The following is a 15,336-nucleotide window of genomic DNA, read 5'->3' as shown; positions in this document are numbered from 1 at the left end:
ATTTTTAAGAGCAAATGGCTGATGGTGTCTAAAAACAACATTAAATGAAGGGCAGCTTTGCAGGAATAGGAGATGGGATCCTTAAAGTGAAAATCTAAAGAACCTTCTTGTTTGAAACAATAGAAAAATATCATCATTCTACATTAATGAAATTTTTATTCAACACCCAGCTCTTCCATTTGATGGGGAAGCAGACAAACATATCCCTTAAAGAAGAACCTCAAACAACAGAGTACTCCTCTACTGCTTTAGAACTGATGAATGTACACCCATTTCTCCTAGACTTTGTAAAAAATCAAAAAACTGGTAGGAACCCTTAGCAGAGTGCCTCATCAGGAAGGGCCAGCCCAACCACTGCTCTTTCAGTTCTTCCAGGAATGGCTTATTTGTGTGCAATGAATAAGCAGATGCTAGATATCATTGGAGTACATCACAGTGAACAAATACTGCCCACAGGCTGGGGTAGTACAGCAGCACACAGGCCCAATCCCTCTTTGCAGGTGTTCCAATTACACCTTCTTAAAAGCTTAACACTTTGTCTGGATTCCAGATATCAACCTCACTGCTAAGCAAATTTGGAAACAACAACAGAAGTCATCAGTACAAAAAGAAATTGCTGTAATAGGCTTCAAAGAACAAACAGCTTCCGTGCTCCTCTTTATTCAACAGAGATGATTCGTTAAGGTGCTTTAGGGTTCTGCACGGCAGACAAGCTGGCAGAGGTGGCCATTCAATAAGCTGTGGAGTCTTTAGCGGGTATGTGAGGGCAGCCCCCGGGCAGAGCCCTGACCTGCTAGTTTCTGTAGCGGGGCATCTGTGGAGCAGGGGCTCCCTCTAAGGGGCCTGAGGAGGAGACTGTCATCAGCTGCCCACCGTGAATTCTCTCATTCACCCGCAGGGCACAGCCATCCTGCAGCATCCTGATAGCGATCCTTGCAATGTTTTTGGAGTCATCAAGTCCACTGTGAGGTCTCCCATCATAACTCATGCCCAGATTTTCAAGCGTGATTGTCAGCTTGATCAGATTCCTAGGAACCTGATGGAGAAAGTGAGTAACATTCAAGGATTAGGTTGGGTACCAAGTCTTTTTAATCTAACACGGGGCAGTAGAAACACATGCAGATTTTAAGCCTCCTTAAGTCACAAATTACTTTCATGTTGCCTTCTGTCAGATCACTTACCATTTAACTTCAAAGCACCTTGGTGAGACAGAGACTCTCATTTTTACAGAGGAGAAATACTCAACAGGAGTTTGTCTAGACCTGGGACCTGGGTCAAGAGCCTCTGACCAGCACCAGCTCAAGATACACTTGTGCTGGCAAGGGTGGAAGCTGTGACCTAGATAAGTTTAACCATCTTTATAAAAAACAAAAACCAGTGACATTGCAGAGGGAATCTGAGTTTGGTTTTCCTTTTAAATTCCTTCCTAATTTCCTTTTAAATTAAAGTGATTAAAGAAGCACCAAGCTCCTGAATGCCTTCAACCTTCACAGGATCTGATCAGCAACACCTACAGCAACCCTGTAATATTTGTCCAGCACAAAGTAAAGCTCTTCCCTAATTAAATGTCAATCTCTCTTTTATCTAGAGGTTACATTTAGTATGAAAAAGCCCTTCAAATAAAGACCATTAGCTAGGCTGAAATCCCTTTCAAAAAAAGTACTTTAGTGTAGGCTGATTGGGAATTTGCTAGAATCTCCAATAACTCATTTTATGGTAGTCTGACAGAAAGCAGCAATAAGGTCCAGCACTGAATTCAGTATTAAAAGTCAGTATTACTTTTCTCTTGACAATTTGATTCCACTGTAGATACATCCTAATCTTTTTCTGCCTCCATTACGCTGTCAAAAGTCAAGATTCTATGAGGGGAAAGGTAGAAATTAGTTTTATAGTGTATTGCATGAAAACAGGAAAAAATAATCAAAAAATCAAAACAGTCTTTTCAGCTGAACTATTTGATCTAAGAGGACCGGTGTAACATTTTTAGACAATCCTTCAAGGAGCACAACCTGATTCTTAAAAACAAGATTAAAATCAAAATGCAGTAATTATATGACCTTCAATTAGTGAAGTGAGAGCTGCACATGAAACACATTTGAAAATCAGGCACCAGGCAAGTAGTTCAAGTACTATAATTTTATACTACACAAGTAGAGATGACAAGCACAACAAGTCATTCTAGACTTTTAAACCAAAACTTCCCGTAAGAGAAACAGCAATTTGTACAAACCTTGTAGAAGTTCCCATATGACTTGCGAATATTGATCCACTTTTTGGCAAAAGAAGGGTATTTGATACGGCTAATACAGCACTGGATGTTCAAAAATTTACTCATATTCCAAGATCTTAGAAAGTCAAAAGAGGAAAATATTAGTCATATATAATCCTGTGTTCTATATATTGCACTGGTGTGGAACTAAAAGCTGTCTTGTCTCTGGTGATCAGTAGAATGAAAACAGTTTAGGAGAAGCTCATTTGCTGTAATCCTGGTAAAGAATTTTTTGATACGAATTTGTTAATCATGGGGGAAAAAATAATGACAGGAGCAAGACTTTCACCAGGATGGTTTCAGGTCCACAATGGTTAGGACAAAAAATAGCACACCAACTACCACATCAATACTGAAAACTGCCAATAAATTAGATGCTCACACAGCCCTCGGGGAAACAAGCGACACCTTAAATCTTCCTGATTATTTGGGTATGCATTTATCTCTCTACTTCAGGTAGCTTATTGAAACTAGACTGCACCAAGTTTTATGAGAAACCAGATTTCTATGAAAATATGAAGAAATTATACTCCTGTTTATTTAGAAGCCTGCCTTCCTGAAGGGAACCACCCCAACAAGTTTGTAAGCTGCAAGCTAAAGTAAAGCTTTTTTTCCCCCATCTCTTCCAGTTGTCTATGCAATCTCACCTATACAACAGATATTTCAATGCACCTGTTTTCCTTAAGGAATTTTACTGAGGGGATTCCTCTGGAGGGTAATTCCAGAGACATTTAGGCCCAGTAACATAACCAGTCTTGTATCAGCTTTTCTTTAGCATTTTCTTTTTTTAATTCACTGTTTCTTCCAAAGATAGCAATGTAATTATAGGTTAAAAACTAAAAATTGCAGAGTGTTATTTTCAGGTATTATGTGCTAGATATAAATAGAGAATTACAGTAGCAACAAAGTATAAAGTCTTCAGCAGCACTCTGTTGCATACAGACCACTGGAAAAGAAACGGCGCCATCTGATGGATTTAAGCTTCATTTTGAACAGTTCAGCTTTACCAATTTTAACAAACGCTTCAATTAAAATAAAACCAGCAAAATGGCAGTGTCCTGATCCATCTTTAGCAATGCTCTCACAAATATTAAACGTGGTTTTGCAGTTTTAGATTGTGCTGAAGGCTGTATAAGGACATACCCATCAGACAACATGGAATAGCTGTACTTTGTTCCCAGTTCTCGTTGTCTCATCCACTCTACAACATTCTGCAGAACTTGAGGAAAAATATCAGCTTTGTCAACAATGTCCTAAGGGAACAAAAAAAAACCCCAAAAACCAAAAAACAACCAACAAAACCAACAAAGTAAGGAACACTTTTTCAGAAAAAAATCCCTCAGCATTAGGTGTATAAACTGTATTGGTATATGGGCAATTAAAAACTTGGCTTCATCAAAACCTTTACAAAACCAGATAACACGTTAACAGATGACTGGGCAGATTTTTCTAAACTGAAAAGATAGCACCACAAAAACACTGCTAGAAGAGCCCACCTCCTAATAGCCTCTGTAAAGGTAACAAGGTTAGTCTGTAGTTGAACCTGGATTAAAACTTTTGAGGTTGTTTCCCAGGCTTCTTAAGTCACTTATCACAAGCCATTGCCATCCCAAGACTCTAAACTCTTCAGAGCAAAAATATTAGGAGAGGAACTGATACAATTCAAAAGGTCCTTTGCCCTACTAAAGATTACATTTCTCCACATGAATTTTAAAGAGACTATTTTTCCTCACAAAATGACCAACTTAGTGAAATCAGCTCTATGATAATTGGGAGAGGGAAAAAAACAAGATAATAGGCCTTACAGAAAAATAACCATGAAAGACTACCATTTAAGGTTTCCAGTCTGAACACATCAACAACACATCCCTTTTTTGTTTCCTATTTCTTCCTGAAGAAATGAAAGTGCAAATTACCTGGGTTATTCCTGTCAGACTGATGCAGAAGTCTGAAAGCTTGGGATTAATCTCTGGCTTCATGTATTGCTGAAAGGTATCCTCCTGTAACAGGAGAATCAATCTCTCAGCTGCAGCACACTCTGCAGCCTGCAAGGCAACTTCTCTGGCTCGCCTGCAGCCCAGAGGCAACAGCAGCTACTTGTCCTGCTGCAGGCAAAAAGGAATGTGCACCTCCTGAGCCAGCAGGAGCCTCCTAACTGGCCATCATCAGATTCCTAAGAGGACAGGTGGCTTTCCAACCAGAACATGGCCCTCCTCTCAGCCAGTAGGTACCAAAGAGTGGGAATGTGGGAATGTATTTTCTATAAAACTTATTTTGATTCTTAAATGATAATGATTTATCATATTTGGGATCCATTTTCTACTAATAGCATAATACTACATCTTTTTTCTAACTGTTGCAAAAAAAAGCAATAGCAAATCCTCCAGGTTTATGAATTCCAAAAGGGTCAAGACCAAGACATTTGTTTAACTAAGACAGGACAGTAACTTGATGTCCTCCCATAAATTTTTCTTAAAGATTACATCAAAAGAAATAGAAGACTGTATTAAAAAACACATAGGTTTAACCTGAGACCAAAAAGAAGAATTAGAAATGAAGTTTTGGTTCCATCAGCACATTATTCCCTCATTTGGTCATTTCTGAAGGGACTGCCAGGGTGGATGACTACCCCCCAACCCCTCACAGTCCTGGCATTGCTAACTACTTCTTTACAGTGATATATTCCACTATAATTTAAAATAACATATTTTCTGTTATACTTCCATCATGAAGGAAAAGATGTCACTAAAAGTGGTGTAATAGCTTGCAAATACACAGAGAGATCTGCTGAACCTTTGGCAAATGTTACCTTAAGAAACACAACCCTGAAGACGTATGTTGGGGAGCATTGCTGTGAGAAATGAAGAAGCATCCTTTCACTCCTTCTCCCTGACATCAAGCAGAAATGAGAAAGGGAAGTGTGACAGAGGTCACATACAAAAGTGAAGAGCTCTGTAGAAACATTTTTGGATTCTAATCTGGATTGACAGCTATCCTATTTGTTACTAGTGCTATGTATAATGGACACATAACTCCTGCTTTAAAGTCAGAATAACCCTCTGTTTGAATGTTTTAAGGACAAAATTAGTAGGCCTCATTCCAGCCTCCTGAATCAAAGTACACAAGAATCAACAATCTACTTGGGCAAGTAGTGGTTCAAGATAACATGCTAAAAAATGCAGCAAAATTTCCACAAAGTAAATTGAATTATTCATGCAATTCTAAGAGAATTATCACATCTATTACATCAATGCCCTTAGGGAAATTATTAATATTAATATTAATGTATACATTTATACTGTTGAGACATTGTAATATGTGGATCACAAAGAAAACTAAGGCAACCCTTCACCAAATGCAGAAATTGTTTTCTATACATGCTTCATTGGGCTTGGATGTATAATTTAAGTGTAATTGATATAATCACACTTTTACTTTCACAACATCAATTAGATGTGTATTTATCTATTTCTAAAGCTGATTTTTTTCATGCCTTTTCAGTTGTAAAACTGCCCAGATATTAATTCTTTTATCCATATCCTTCCCCAGAAAAGCATACATGTCAGACTTCAAGGTTAATTTTTGCACCAGAAATTTAGACATCATTTATTATCTGGTATGTTTTTTCTCTATTAGCTCCTGGAGAAGAACACTGCCACTAATCCAGTAAGAGGTAAGATTTCTAAAACAGCATCTAGGTAATGCTGCAGAACGCTTAAAATGGATAAAAAAGTACTGTGTTTTCTTGGGTCTCAGATCAAGATAGGTCTCCAGCCCTTTGCCACTGGAGATGGAGAAAGAAATGGCAAAAATGGTCTTCCTAGAGAAAGAAGAAAGGCATCATTGCAAGAATAATATTTATAGGGACTTCTAAATTCTCTTTTGGTGGTGTCCTATAATGGTATAAATCTTGTGCAAAGGGGAGAGAAATAATGGGTAATAGATGAAACAAGGGAAAATATAAATTAGAGGAATATTTAGAATTCCCATGGAGTTTCTTTTCAATGGGTACTGAATATTTGCAGCACAATGCACCATAACACAATCCTGCTCCAGCAAACAGTCTGTTGCTAATACAGACCAAGATATCCGGAAGGGAAACGGAATCTTGCGAACCCGAAAAGGAAGGGCTTACAAACACTCTGGAAAGGAGATAGGATCAAATGAAATGCAACAGAAAAAAACCCAAAAAACCAGAAAATTGGGAAATTTAGTGACAACCAGAAAATGGCCTCTGATGAAATGAGCTGCAGTGCAAAGGAGCAAAAGATGCCAAAACAAAGCTCACAGATGTTGCCAAAGCAGGGGAAAAAGTCAAGGAGGAAGACACAACTTGGAGGGGAAGATATGAGGGACATGGCATGGATACTAGAAAAAAAAAATAAAGAAAAATATCTCTCCCAAAATCAAAGCCATCAAAAGGCAGGCCATATGCCATCAAGAGCAGGTACATGCAGCAAAGCTTGCCAAAATTGATCCCCGCTGAAGGCCAAAACATAAAAGAAGGACTTACAAACACGCTGGAATGGAGATACCATCAAAGGAATCACAGTTGGAGGAGAAAAAAAGAAATTTGGGAAATTTAGTGACTATAAAAAATGGACTGGGATTATATCGGGAGCATTGCAAAGGACCAAAAGATGCCAAAACTAAGCTCACAGATGTTGCCAAAGCAGGAGAAAAAGGCAAGGAGGAAGACACAACTTGGAGGGGAGGAGGGGAAGATATGAGGGACATGGCCTGGATACTTAAAAAAAAAAAAAAAAAAAAAAATCTCTCCCAAAGTCAAAGCCATCAAAAGGCATGGCATGCCACCAAGTGCAGGGACATGTACCAAAGATTCCTCTATTGGTCCCCATTGAAATTTCATTTCCTTTCAGGAAGGGAAAGGGAATCTTGCGAACCCAAAAAGAAAGGCTTATAAACACTCTGGAAAGGAGAAGATAGGATCATATGAAATGCAATTGAAAAAAACCCCAAAAAAACAGAAAATCGTGAGTTTTAGCCTCTTCAAAAAATAGCCTATTTTTAGTGTCTTCAAAAAATGCCTGCATCAAGTGCAGGCACATGCAGCAAATCTTGCCAAAATTGATCCCCACTGAAGTCCAAAACAGAAAAGAAGGACCTAGGAACACTCTGGAATGGTGATACCACCAAGGGATATAATATGGAAGGAAAAATAAAAGAAATTTGGGAAATTTTGTGACTACAAGAAAATGGACAACAATTATATCAGGTGCAGTGCGAAGGACCAAACGAGGCCCAAACTCAGCTCACAGATGTTGCAAAAGCATGGGAAAAATCAAGGAGGAAGACACAATTTGGAGGGGAAGATATGAGGGACATGGCATGGATGCTTAAAAAAAAAATCTTTCCCAAAGTCAAAGCCCTCAAAAGGCACGGCATTATGTACTAAAAATTGGTGGACAGGATGGAATTTGTTTACCTTTCATAACTCATTTGTGTGTTCATGATATTCTGTGTAATTGCTGATTGTGCTGAGGGGTTTCCTGAAGTTCAAAGGGCTGTGGGATGTGATATGTGTTGCACAAAAGAGGTCAAAAGGCACAGTAGTGTTATGGGTTCAATGTTCAGCACTCACAGAAGATCTGTTTAGCTGAATGACCATTTGAAGTGATAAGCCTGTTCTTTGGGGAATATTTTTCAGAATTGTACTGTAATATACCGTGGGACTTGGTGTGGAAATTATATTAAAAGTACAATAACATTTGCCAAAAATGAAAAAGCACCCATGGAAGCTCTAAGAGTGTTACATCATTATAAGAAAGCTATCTACTGCTTTATATAATATGCTTCAGAGCAGCAGCAGCAGGACTGGTTTCCCTGCTGGGCTTTGCTGGAAGCTGCAGCATTCACCCAACTGGGACAGGGGCAGAGAGGAGAGGGCCCAGTTCACTGAGGGAGATGAAGGTGGGAGGCAGCAGCAGAGGAGGGGCAAAGGCCCTTGCTCACTGCTGAGAACAAGGGTGTGGTGGAAGGGATGTGATGTGAGGGGGAGTTCCCCCTGTCCTCTGGAAACACTTTTGATTGAGTGCACTGCATGGGACGAGTTTGACAGAAAACCTTTATTAGTAAAAGCATTTTCCTGGGAGAGACACCCTTTTATGTCCTGTCTGGGCACAGCAGGACCAGCAGTGACAGCAGCACAGGTGAGTTCCTCATTCTCTTCTCCTGGTGCCCCACAAGGAGAGGTGCTGGGTGAGAAGGGCCCGGGCCAGGAAAGCATCAGCTGTGCTGGTCCCTCCGCTCGGCTTCCTTGGCCGTGTCCCTCAGAAGAGCAGGACAGTGCGGATACTGAAACGTGGAAGGGAAGGGAGGGTTGGCTGCAGCTCAGGAGCAGGCAGTGTGGCAGGCAGGTGTGCCTGGGGACCGGCCACCTTCTCTGTCACGCAGCCTCTTCCTGACTGAGCTGCATGAGGCATGCAGCAGCGGGGCAGCCTTCAAATCCCTGCTGAGGGGATTTGGCCACAGGATCTGTGCTGAGCTGAACCATGAGCAGGAGGGTTCACTGTGCTTCACATGGGCTCTTCCCTGTGGGCTATGGCAGATCTTGCCAGCACTCAGCTGGGAGGCCCTGCTTCCTCAGAAGGCTCAGGTGCTCTTTGGGAAGCCAGTGTTGCGTGCTCTGCCTGTTGGAATTTTAGGAGAAGGTGCTGAGCTTTGCTGAACCTCCTGCTGGTCAGGGTCTCACCTTTTTCCTGCATGTAACAACTCAAATCCCTCGTTCACTTTAGCGAATGGCAGCGTGTGCGTGATCAGCAAGTCCGAATTGAATTTCTTCTCCAAATAGCCGGAAACTAATTTGGGGATACATTCTCTCGTCTTCCAGCCTAGAAACAGGAGAGAGCAGCTGCATGAATAATGGGAGAAAGGCTCTTTTGGTAAGGTAGTGTTACTGTCAGGGTCAGGACCCATTGACCAATGCTGGTGCCACACCCTTGTGAGATGTTTTCTGCTCTTTAGGATGAGTGGGTTACTGTGTGAAACAGGTGGAGGATTATTTGCATGTCTAATACTAATGTTCAATACAGGCGATGCAGTGCTTCTCTTTAGTTGTCTTTTACTTGAAAACCCTCTTTTACTATGGATTGTCAACTACCAAGAAAGGAAATACTGAATTGTTTAGACTGCCTTCTTAAATACAATACCTCCGAGTGCAGTTCCCTTCCATGTACGCCCAATCAGCAGAAGTGTGGGATCGATGGAAATCTCTGAACCAGAATCCAGTACCCCAACCATCACACAGACACCAGTGCTCATATTGCAGGAAGCCAAGGCAGCAATCTGATGGGACAGGCAGGAGAATGAGAGAAAGCCATGATGAGTTGGTCATGGGAGTGCACTTTTTGTGCAATCTCCTGCTCCTCCCTGGTAATCTGAAAACATGCATCTCCCCTTGTGGAGCAGACCTGGAGAGGGTGGGGCTTCTTTTAAGATTCATGGTGTTTTCTCTCACAAAGATATGCCCAACAGTGCAAGCAGCCTGTGAGGAACTTCCCATGGGGGTGATTTTAGTCCTGAGAGGAGCCTATCATGATCTGGGAGGGAGGACATGTGCTGAAGTACCACCTACCATGGTGTCCGCGTGCCCGATGGCCTCAAAGGAGTAGTCCACACCCTGCCCAGTCATCTCAGTGAGCACCTCCTGGATGGGCTTCTGGAAGTCTCGAGGGTTGATGCAGTCAGTGGCTCCCAGCTCCTTGGCCTTGGCAAACTTGTCCTTGTTGATGTCCACGGCAATGATGCGGGAAGCTCCAGCTGCCTTGCAGCCCATAACAACAGAGAGGCCAACTCCTCCCAGGCCAAAAACAGCACAGGTGGAGCCTGGTTTTACCTGCACAGATGGGAGCCTGTGAATCTCCAGCAGCAAGAGGAGGAGGAGGAGGAGTAGGTTTCTTTTGTACAGGATTGATGAGGTTGTGAGGGTGACCCTGGGGTGCTAAACACGCCTGACTACTAACCTTGGCTGTGTTGATGGCAGCCCCATAGCCTGTGGAAAACCCACAGCCAAACAAGCAGACTTTGTCCAGAGGTGCTGCAGCATCTATCTTGGCAACGGCGTACTCTGGGACCACGGTGTATTCTGCAAAGGTGCTGACCCACAGGAAATGATGGATCTGCTTCCCTTTGCACGAGAAGCGGCTGGTCTTGTCCGGCAGCAGGTTTTGTGGTTCAGAAAAACTGTGGAGGAGATGCAAGTATTTGTATTTGATTGAGTGAAGCTCTGATGGGGGTGTCAGATTTGTCATAAAGTCCATCCCATGTAGGTGTAGGGGAAGGCAAAGTAAACTTACTGGGACTTCTGGCAGAAGTTGGATTCAGGATTCTGGCAGAAGATGCATTCCCCACACTGAGGGAGGCAAAGGGGGATCACTTTGTCTCCTACAACAAAGTGGATCTCTGTTAGGTGCCTTTAGCTCCACAGTCCCTGAGGGCATTGTCTGTTGAATCACCTCTCCTGAACTTTATGATGGTAGAAACCTACAATAAACCCTCTGCTTTCCCTTTGAGGATGAATGCTCCAGGCCTCATTTGTCTACATGGGGAACAGATTGGAAAATTGGACATGAGAGTCCAGTGCATTAAGTCTGCACTTAGTTTTTTAACCAGTGACTCAGGAGAAGGGAGAAGTTTCTGAGCTCTTGGCAGAGCTTTGAGGCCTGAATCCTGGGCATGCATTTGAGAGTGTGTTGGTTACCTGGTTTCACAGTGGTCACTCCTTCTCCAATGCTTTCCACAATCCCAGCTCCTTCATGGCCAGGAATAACTGGGAATTCCACATTAGGCAAGGAACCTTTCAAACCATGATCATCTGTGTGACAGATGCCTGTGGCCACAATCTGTTCGGAGAGGAAAGAGTAAATGGTGATTTCTAGAAATAGTCCAGCCACTGTTTATTTCAGTTTGTGGAAGGATTTTCCACAGAACTTCTCTGGGCAGTTAAGGTGATGGGTGGACACTGATCACTTGATTATACCCAAGCTACAGCCACAAGAAGAGCAGCTACCTCAAGGGAGAAAAAATTATTGAAAAGTATTTTTACCTTGATCCGGACTTCCCCTGCCTTTGGGGGTGCAACTTCCACCTCCTCAACAGAGAGTTTGCCCGGGGCCCAGGCAACAGCAGCCCTGCACCTGATAACCTGGAAACAACCGAGAGGAATACATTGCAGGGAAAGGTTCACCTTTGACAACAGCCCAGGACAGTTGTCCTACAATCACCAAAGCCAAGGCTGCACAACACATATCTGTGCACACTGCAGCACTCACTTCTAGAGCTACGCAACTGCCCTGTGCTGTTTTCTGAGGGTTGCTGGTTGGGTGGGATTTGGTGGGAGGGCAGAAACATTGGAGTGCTCAGCTGTATGCAAAGTGTTCAGTAAACACTGGCTTTGTGCGAAGTGTGAAATACAAAATGAAGTGACTGGTTCATCTGGGGTAGGGGCAAATGTGACAGCAACATGAGTGCTTCTGCAGGTTAAGGCAAGCAAGACAGAACTTTTCCTTTCAGTGAGCTGAAGATATCTAAAAAGAGGCTACAAAACAGTCCCAGCCCAGCTGGTAGCTGGATAATATCTCTCCTTGCCAAAAGGATGATTTATGTGTGATATGGCACAAACCCTTCCCCAATCAACTCAAAGCAGTTTGGCATCAGCAAGATGGGGCTTGTAGCCTGAAAAGGGTATTGCCATGGACAAGGCTGAGTGCAGGAGGTGAGCGGCTGAAGAGGGCACCACTGAAGAGCTGCGTTTGCTGCCAGAGCAGGAGCACAGGGTGGCATTGAGCAGGAGGGTGTTTTTCAGGGCAGCACAATTGCGTATTTTGTCTCCTGAGCAGCTGGGCAGGACAGAGGGGGAATGCACTACGGAATGCAGGTCTGGACACGTGCAGTTGCCTGAGAGCAGAGTCTGGTGAAATTCTCAGGGGTTTGGGAGAGGCGGGGGAGAAAGGCCGGAGAAAAGAGGGCACGCGGAGTGGTGTGCAGGCTGAGCCTTCTGCAGCGGATCTGGCCGAGAGCAGGGCACCTCGGAAGGGAGGATGGGAAATGCCTTGTCCTTACTTTTCCCGCGGTGGCCATGTGGTCTTAGCAGAGCTGTGTCTGTCGCTGTCGCAGGCTGGAGGGAAGCTGCTGTCTGGGCGTGTTGCAGGATCCGCCAGGCGTGGAGCGGGAGCAGTCCCGGTGCGGCACCGTCTCTGGAGAGCGCTGGGTAATGTGTGCCGGGTGCTGGATGCTGGGCGGCACAGGGAGTGCTGAGGGGAGGAGCTGGATAGCGTCAGGGAGATGGATGGGAGCAGAAGTCCTCCAGGCAGGCTTTTATCAGTGACCCTGCCCTTGGGTCATTGCCTGCCCTCCGTGCCTGAAAGGCTCAGAGAGCTCAGAAAGATTTGGTTTATTTGTTCCAGATGCTTCTGGCAGGTGTGGAGGGAGGAGATCTGCATGACTGCTGGGGCTTCCTTGGCATCTCCTTTTTGCCAGGTTAGAGCATTTGACCTGGTGGCCATCCACACCACAATATTTGCAAAGAAGTTAAAAATTAAAAAAACCCCACACAATCCAAATAAAGGCAGTGAAGATGTGGCATGGATGACAAACACACGTCACTGTCTGGGTTGAAGCTTTTTACTGTCTGTGGTATTGGAGCTATTTTCACCACAGCACTAAGAGCAGAATGTCTGTCAAGAAAGAAATTTTTTTTTCCAAGGACACATTTGCTTCACTCCTGTGTAGCCAAGTTTGTTGGTTCACACCCCCTGGGCTCTTCAGGTTCCCCCAGAGCTGTTTTCTGCTGAGGCATTGGAAAAGGTGATGTGTAGGAGAGACAGGATGAGTGAAAGCTTATTGGAGGACCAGGCTAAGATGAGCACCGTGCATGTTTGGGAACTGTTTCTGTGTTTGGGAAGAGGTCAGCCCCATGTTCACGTGTTCAGTGCCTGCAGAGGTTTGTGTTGGTGCTTGTTCTTGAATGTCCCAGCCCTTTCTCATGGGCTGAGGGGGAGGTTCATAGCAGCTGCAGGACCCAGAGTTGGCTGGCCAAGCCCCCAGCTCTCAAGTACCCTGAACATATCTCCAGCTCCAGGGATGCAGCCCAGCTGCTCTATCCTGCCCCAGCAGCTGTCTGAGCTCTTGCACAGAGCATGGCAGCCCTGTGGTGGGACAGTGGTCCCAGCCACATGGATGTGCTGCTTGGCATTCAGTTCTCCAGCCCTGCTGGTCAACCCGACCTGTAGGTGAAGTCATGCTCCTGTCTTGGAGGTGAGCAGCTGGCTCTAGAGCAGGCACGCACTTGTGGATCACTTTTATCTGTATTTTAGGTAAACAGGGATGTTTAACAGTTTTTCCCAAGAAATTTCTACTTTTTCATACATTTGTTTGCAAACCTCTGGTAGCCTCAATCAGACCATGAACAATGATGATTTCCCAGGAATAAGGAGTTTTAGAATGAAGATTTAAAGATTTTCAGTATTCAGCCTGGTCAACCTGTTGCATTTAAAAATAAAAAAATCTATCATGACTTCTAGTATGCTTTGTGTATCTTGTTAGAGAAAAAAAATGTCACTTGTCCAGAGCAATTATTTTCACTGTCAAAAATGTGATAACCTCTGAACAAAACATGGGCTTCTTGTCTCCCAGGTATCTGTGTAGCACAGCTGTTCTTATTACTGTGATCTGTGGTCTCCATCTGATAATCTGGATGCATTGGAGGGAATTATGTTGTGTGGGAATGATCATTTGGCTTTGATGCACTGTCAGGGAGCGTGATCTTAAAAGCATGTGAAAATAGAGCTGCACACTGGAGCATGTGCCATTTCCTGGGGGAGTGTCTGGGTGGATGTGGTGTGGTGGGAGAGCAGAAACATGGGAGCTCTCAGCTGTAAGCAAAGCCAAGTGATGTTCAGTTAAACTCTGTTGTAGTTCAAGGTCTGAGGAAACACCATTTGTGCTTTGTCTGGTAGTTAGATTGCTTCTTGGGAAATTACTGGATTTTTCATGTGTTTGGTGGATTTTTCGTGGTGTCATCATGTGCTAGTGGACAGTTGGTGCTCTGATGGGGCATGTGGTCTCTATTTGCTGCCAGGAAAGCTCCTAAAGAGAGGCTTACACAGGGCTGTGCAAGAGCTGTCCAGAGCTGTCCTGGCCCTCCAGGAGTACCTCAGAGCCAGAGAGTCATCAGGAAGGGCTGTCAGAAACCTTCTGTCCAAGCTATACAATCACACAAACAAATTCATCTTCAGCCTAGTGTTGATGAGGGTCTGCAGGGCAAAATACTCTAGGAAAGTATGAACTTTTTGTTGTTTCTCAGTCAGAATACACTTCATTCCTCCATGTGAAGACAGATCTAGATGGCTGCCTTATAAAATATCCCTAATAAAAATTATATAATGGGTTTATTGTTTTGGACTCCAGCAGCTATTGTACTAAAGATACTAACAGCTGGAATTTACTATGCTTGGCAGACGACAACCACAAAAATGGGCTTTGCATCATCCTGAGGAGGACAGAAGTGAGGTTTGTTGTACTTCAGCTCTTTTTCACTGACGACTGAAGTTCAGCTCTCAATTGTTGTGTAAATTTAGTTTATAGACATGTTTAAGGTTAAACTGTAATCTGTTGATTCTCAAATCATTAAACTGTGATCTCTTGTCCTCAAATCATGAAACTAGCTGTGCCACTCAAAGACTCTTTCTGCTGACACAAACAGGTGAGTCATCCGTAGCACAGTCCCCTTGCTTCACATGGCACCTCTTCTACCCAGCTGCCATGTGTGTGAGTGCCTGCAAGCTCTGATTAGTCCATGCTAAAGATATGTCAATGTTGACCATATTTGCCAAGATAGAAATAGCCTTGTTTCTGTTTCCACATTGCAAATTCAGAAAACTGTAAGATGCTTTATGTTTGGGTTGTTGCAAACTGTTACCACTCACCTGTCTCTTCCCATTTATTCTGTATTCATACTTAAGAAATTAAGGAGCCTCCCCTTTGTATAATGGAAACAAAAAACTTGATGCACCTTCGTATTTCTTCACTCTGCTTCCCAAACTTCAGAG

The 15,336-nt window shown here is 43.5% G+C and overlaps 2 protein-coding genes across 2 annotated transcripts; both read right to left on the bottom strand.

Annotated features, from left to right (window-relative positions):
* Positions 1-315: 315 nt before the first annotated feature.
* LOC136556080 (3'-5' exoribonuclease 1-like) lies at positions 316-7,898 on the bottom strand. The gene is made up of 6 exons (XM_066549135.1): positions 7,872-7,898; positions 5,711-5,734; positions 4,186-4,269; positions 3,413-3,522; positions 2,231-2,345; positions 316-1,036 (listed from the first exon to the last, which is right to left on the bottom strand). The coding sequence occupies exons 1-6, from the start codon at positions 7,896-7,898 to the stop codon at positions 794-796; spliced, it is 603 nt and encodes a 200-aa protein (XP_066405232.1). The 3' UTR covers positions 316-793.
* A 442-nt stretch (positions 7,899-8,340) lies between these two features.
* On the bottom strand, positions 8,341-12,519 carry LOC136555975 (alcohol dehydrogenase 1-like). The gene is made up of 9 exons (XM_066549019.1): positions 12,350-12,519; positions 11,334-11,432; positions 10,989-11,130; positions 10,585-10,672; positions 10,252-10,471; positions 9,864-10,124; positions 9,439-9,574; positions 8,982-9,120; positions 8,341-8,584 (listed from the first exon to the last, which is right to left on the bottom strand). The coding sequence occupies exons 1-9, from the start codon at positions 12,365-12,367 to the stop codon at positions 8,560-8,562; spliced, it is 1,128 nt and encodes a 375-aa protein (XP_066405116.1). The 5' UTR covers positions 12,368-12,519; the 3' UTR covers positions 8,341-8,559.
* Positions 12,520-15,336: the final 2,817 nt, after the last annotated feature.

Source organism: Molothrus aeneus, chromosome 4, assembly GCF_037042795.1.
Source record: "Molothrus aeneus isolate 106 chromosome 4, BPBGC_Maene_1.0, whole genome shotgun sequence".
Taxonomy (NCBI): Eukaryota; Metazoa; Chordata; class Aves; order Passeriformes; family Icteridae; genus Molothrus; species Molothrus aeneus.
This window is presented reverse-complemented; position numbering and strand designations above follow the sequence as displayed.

What these genes read in the sequence shown, in the direction of transcription:
- LOC136556080 (XM_066549135.1), bottom strand. Translation starts at nt 7,898, where the DNA reads ATGGTCATTCAGCTAAACAGATCTTCT. An exon ending in ATACACATCTAATTGATGTT is followed by an intron (nt 4,270 to 5,710) that starts GTGAAAGTAAAA and finishes CTCCTGTTACAG; the next exon opens with GAGGATACCTTTCAGCAATA. An exon ending in GTCTGACAGGAATAACCCAG is followed by an intron (nt 3,523 to 4,185) that starts GTAATTTGCACT and finishes TTGTTCCCTTAG; the next exon opens with GACATTGTTGACAAAGCTGA.
- LOC136555975 (XM_066549019.1), bottom strand. An exon ending in CAGGGGAAGTCCGGATCAAG is followed by an intron (nt 11,131 to 11,333) that starts GTAAAAATACTT and finishes CTCTCCGAACAG; the next exon opens with ATTGTGGCCACAGGCATCTG. An exon ending in TTGTTACATGCAGGAAAAAG is followed by an intron (nt 8,585 to 8,981) that starts GTGAGACCCTGA and finishes TCCACGTTTCAG; the next exon opens with TATCCGCACTGTCCTGCTCT.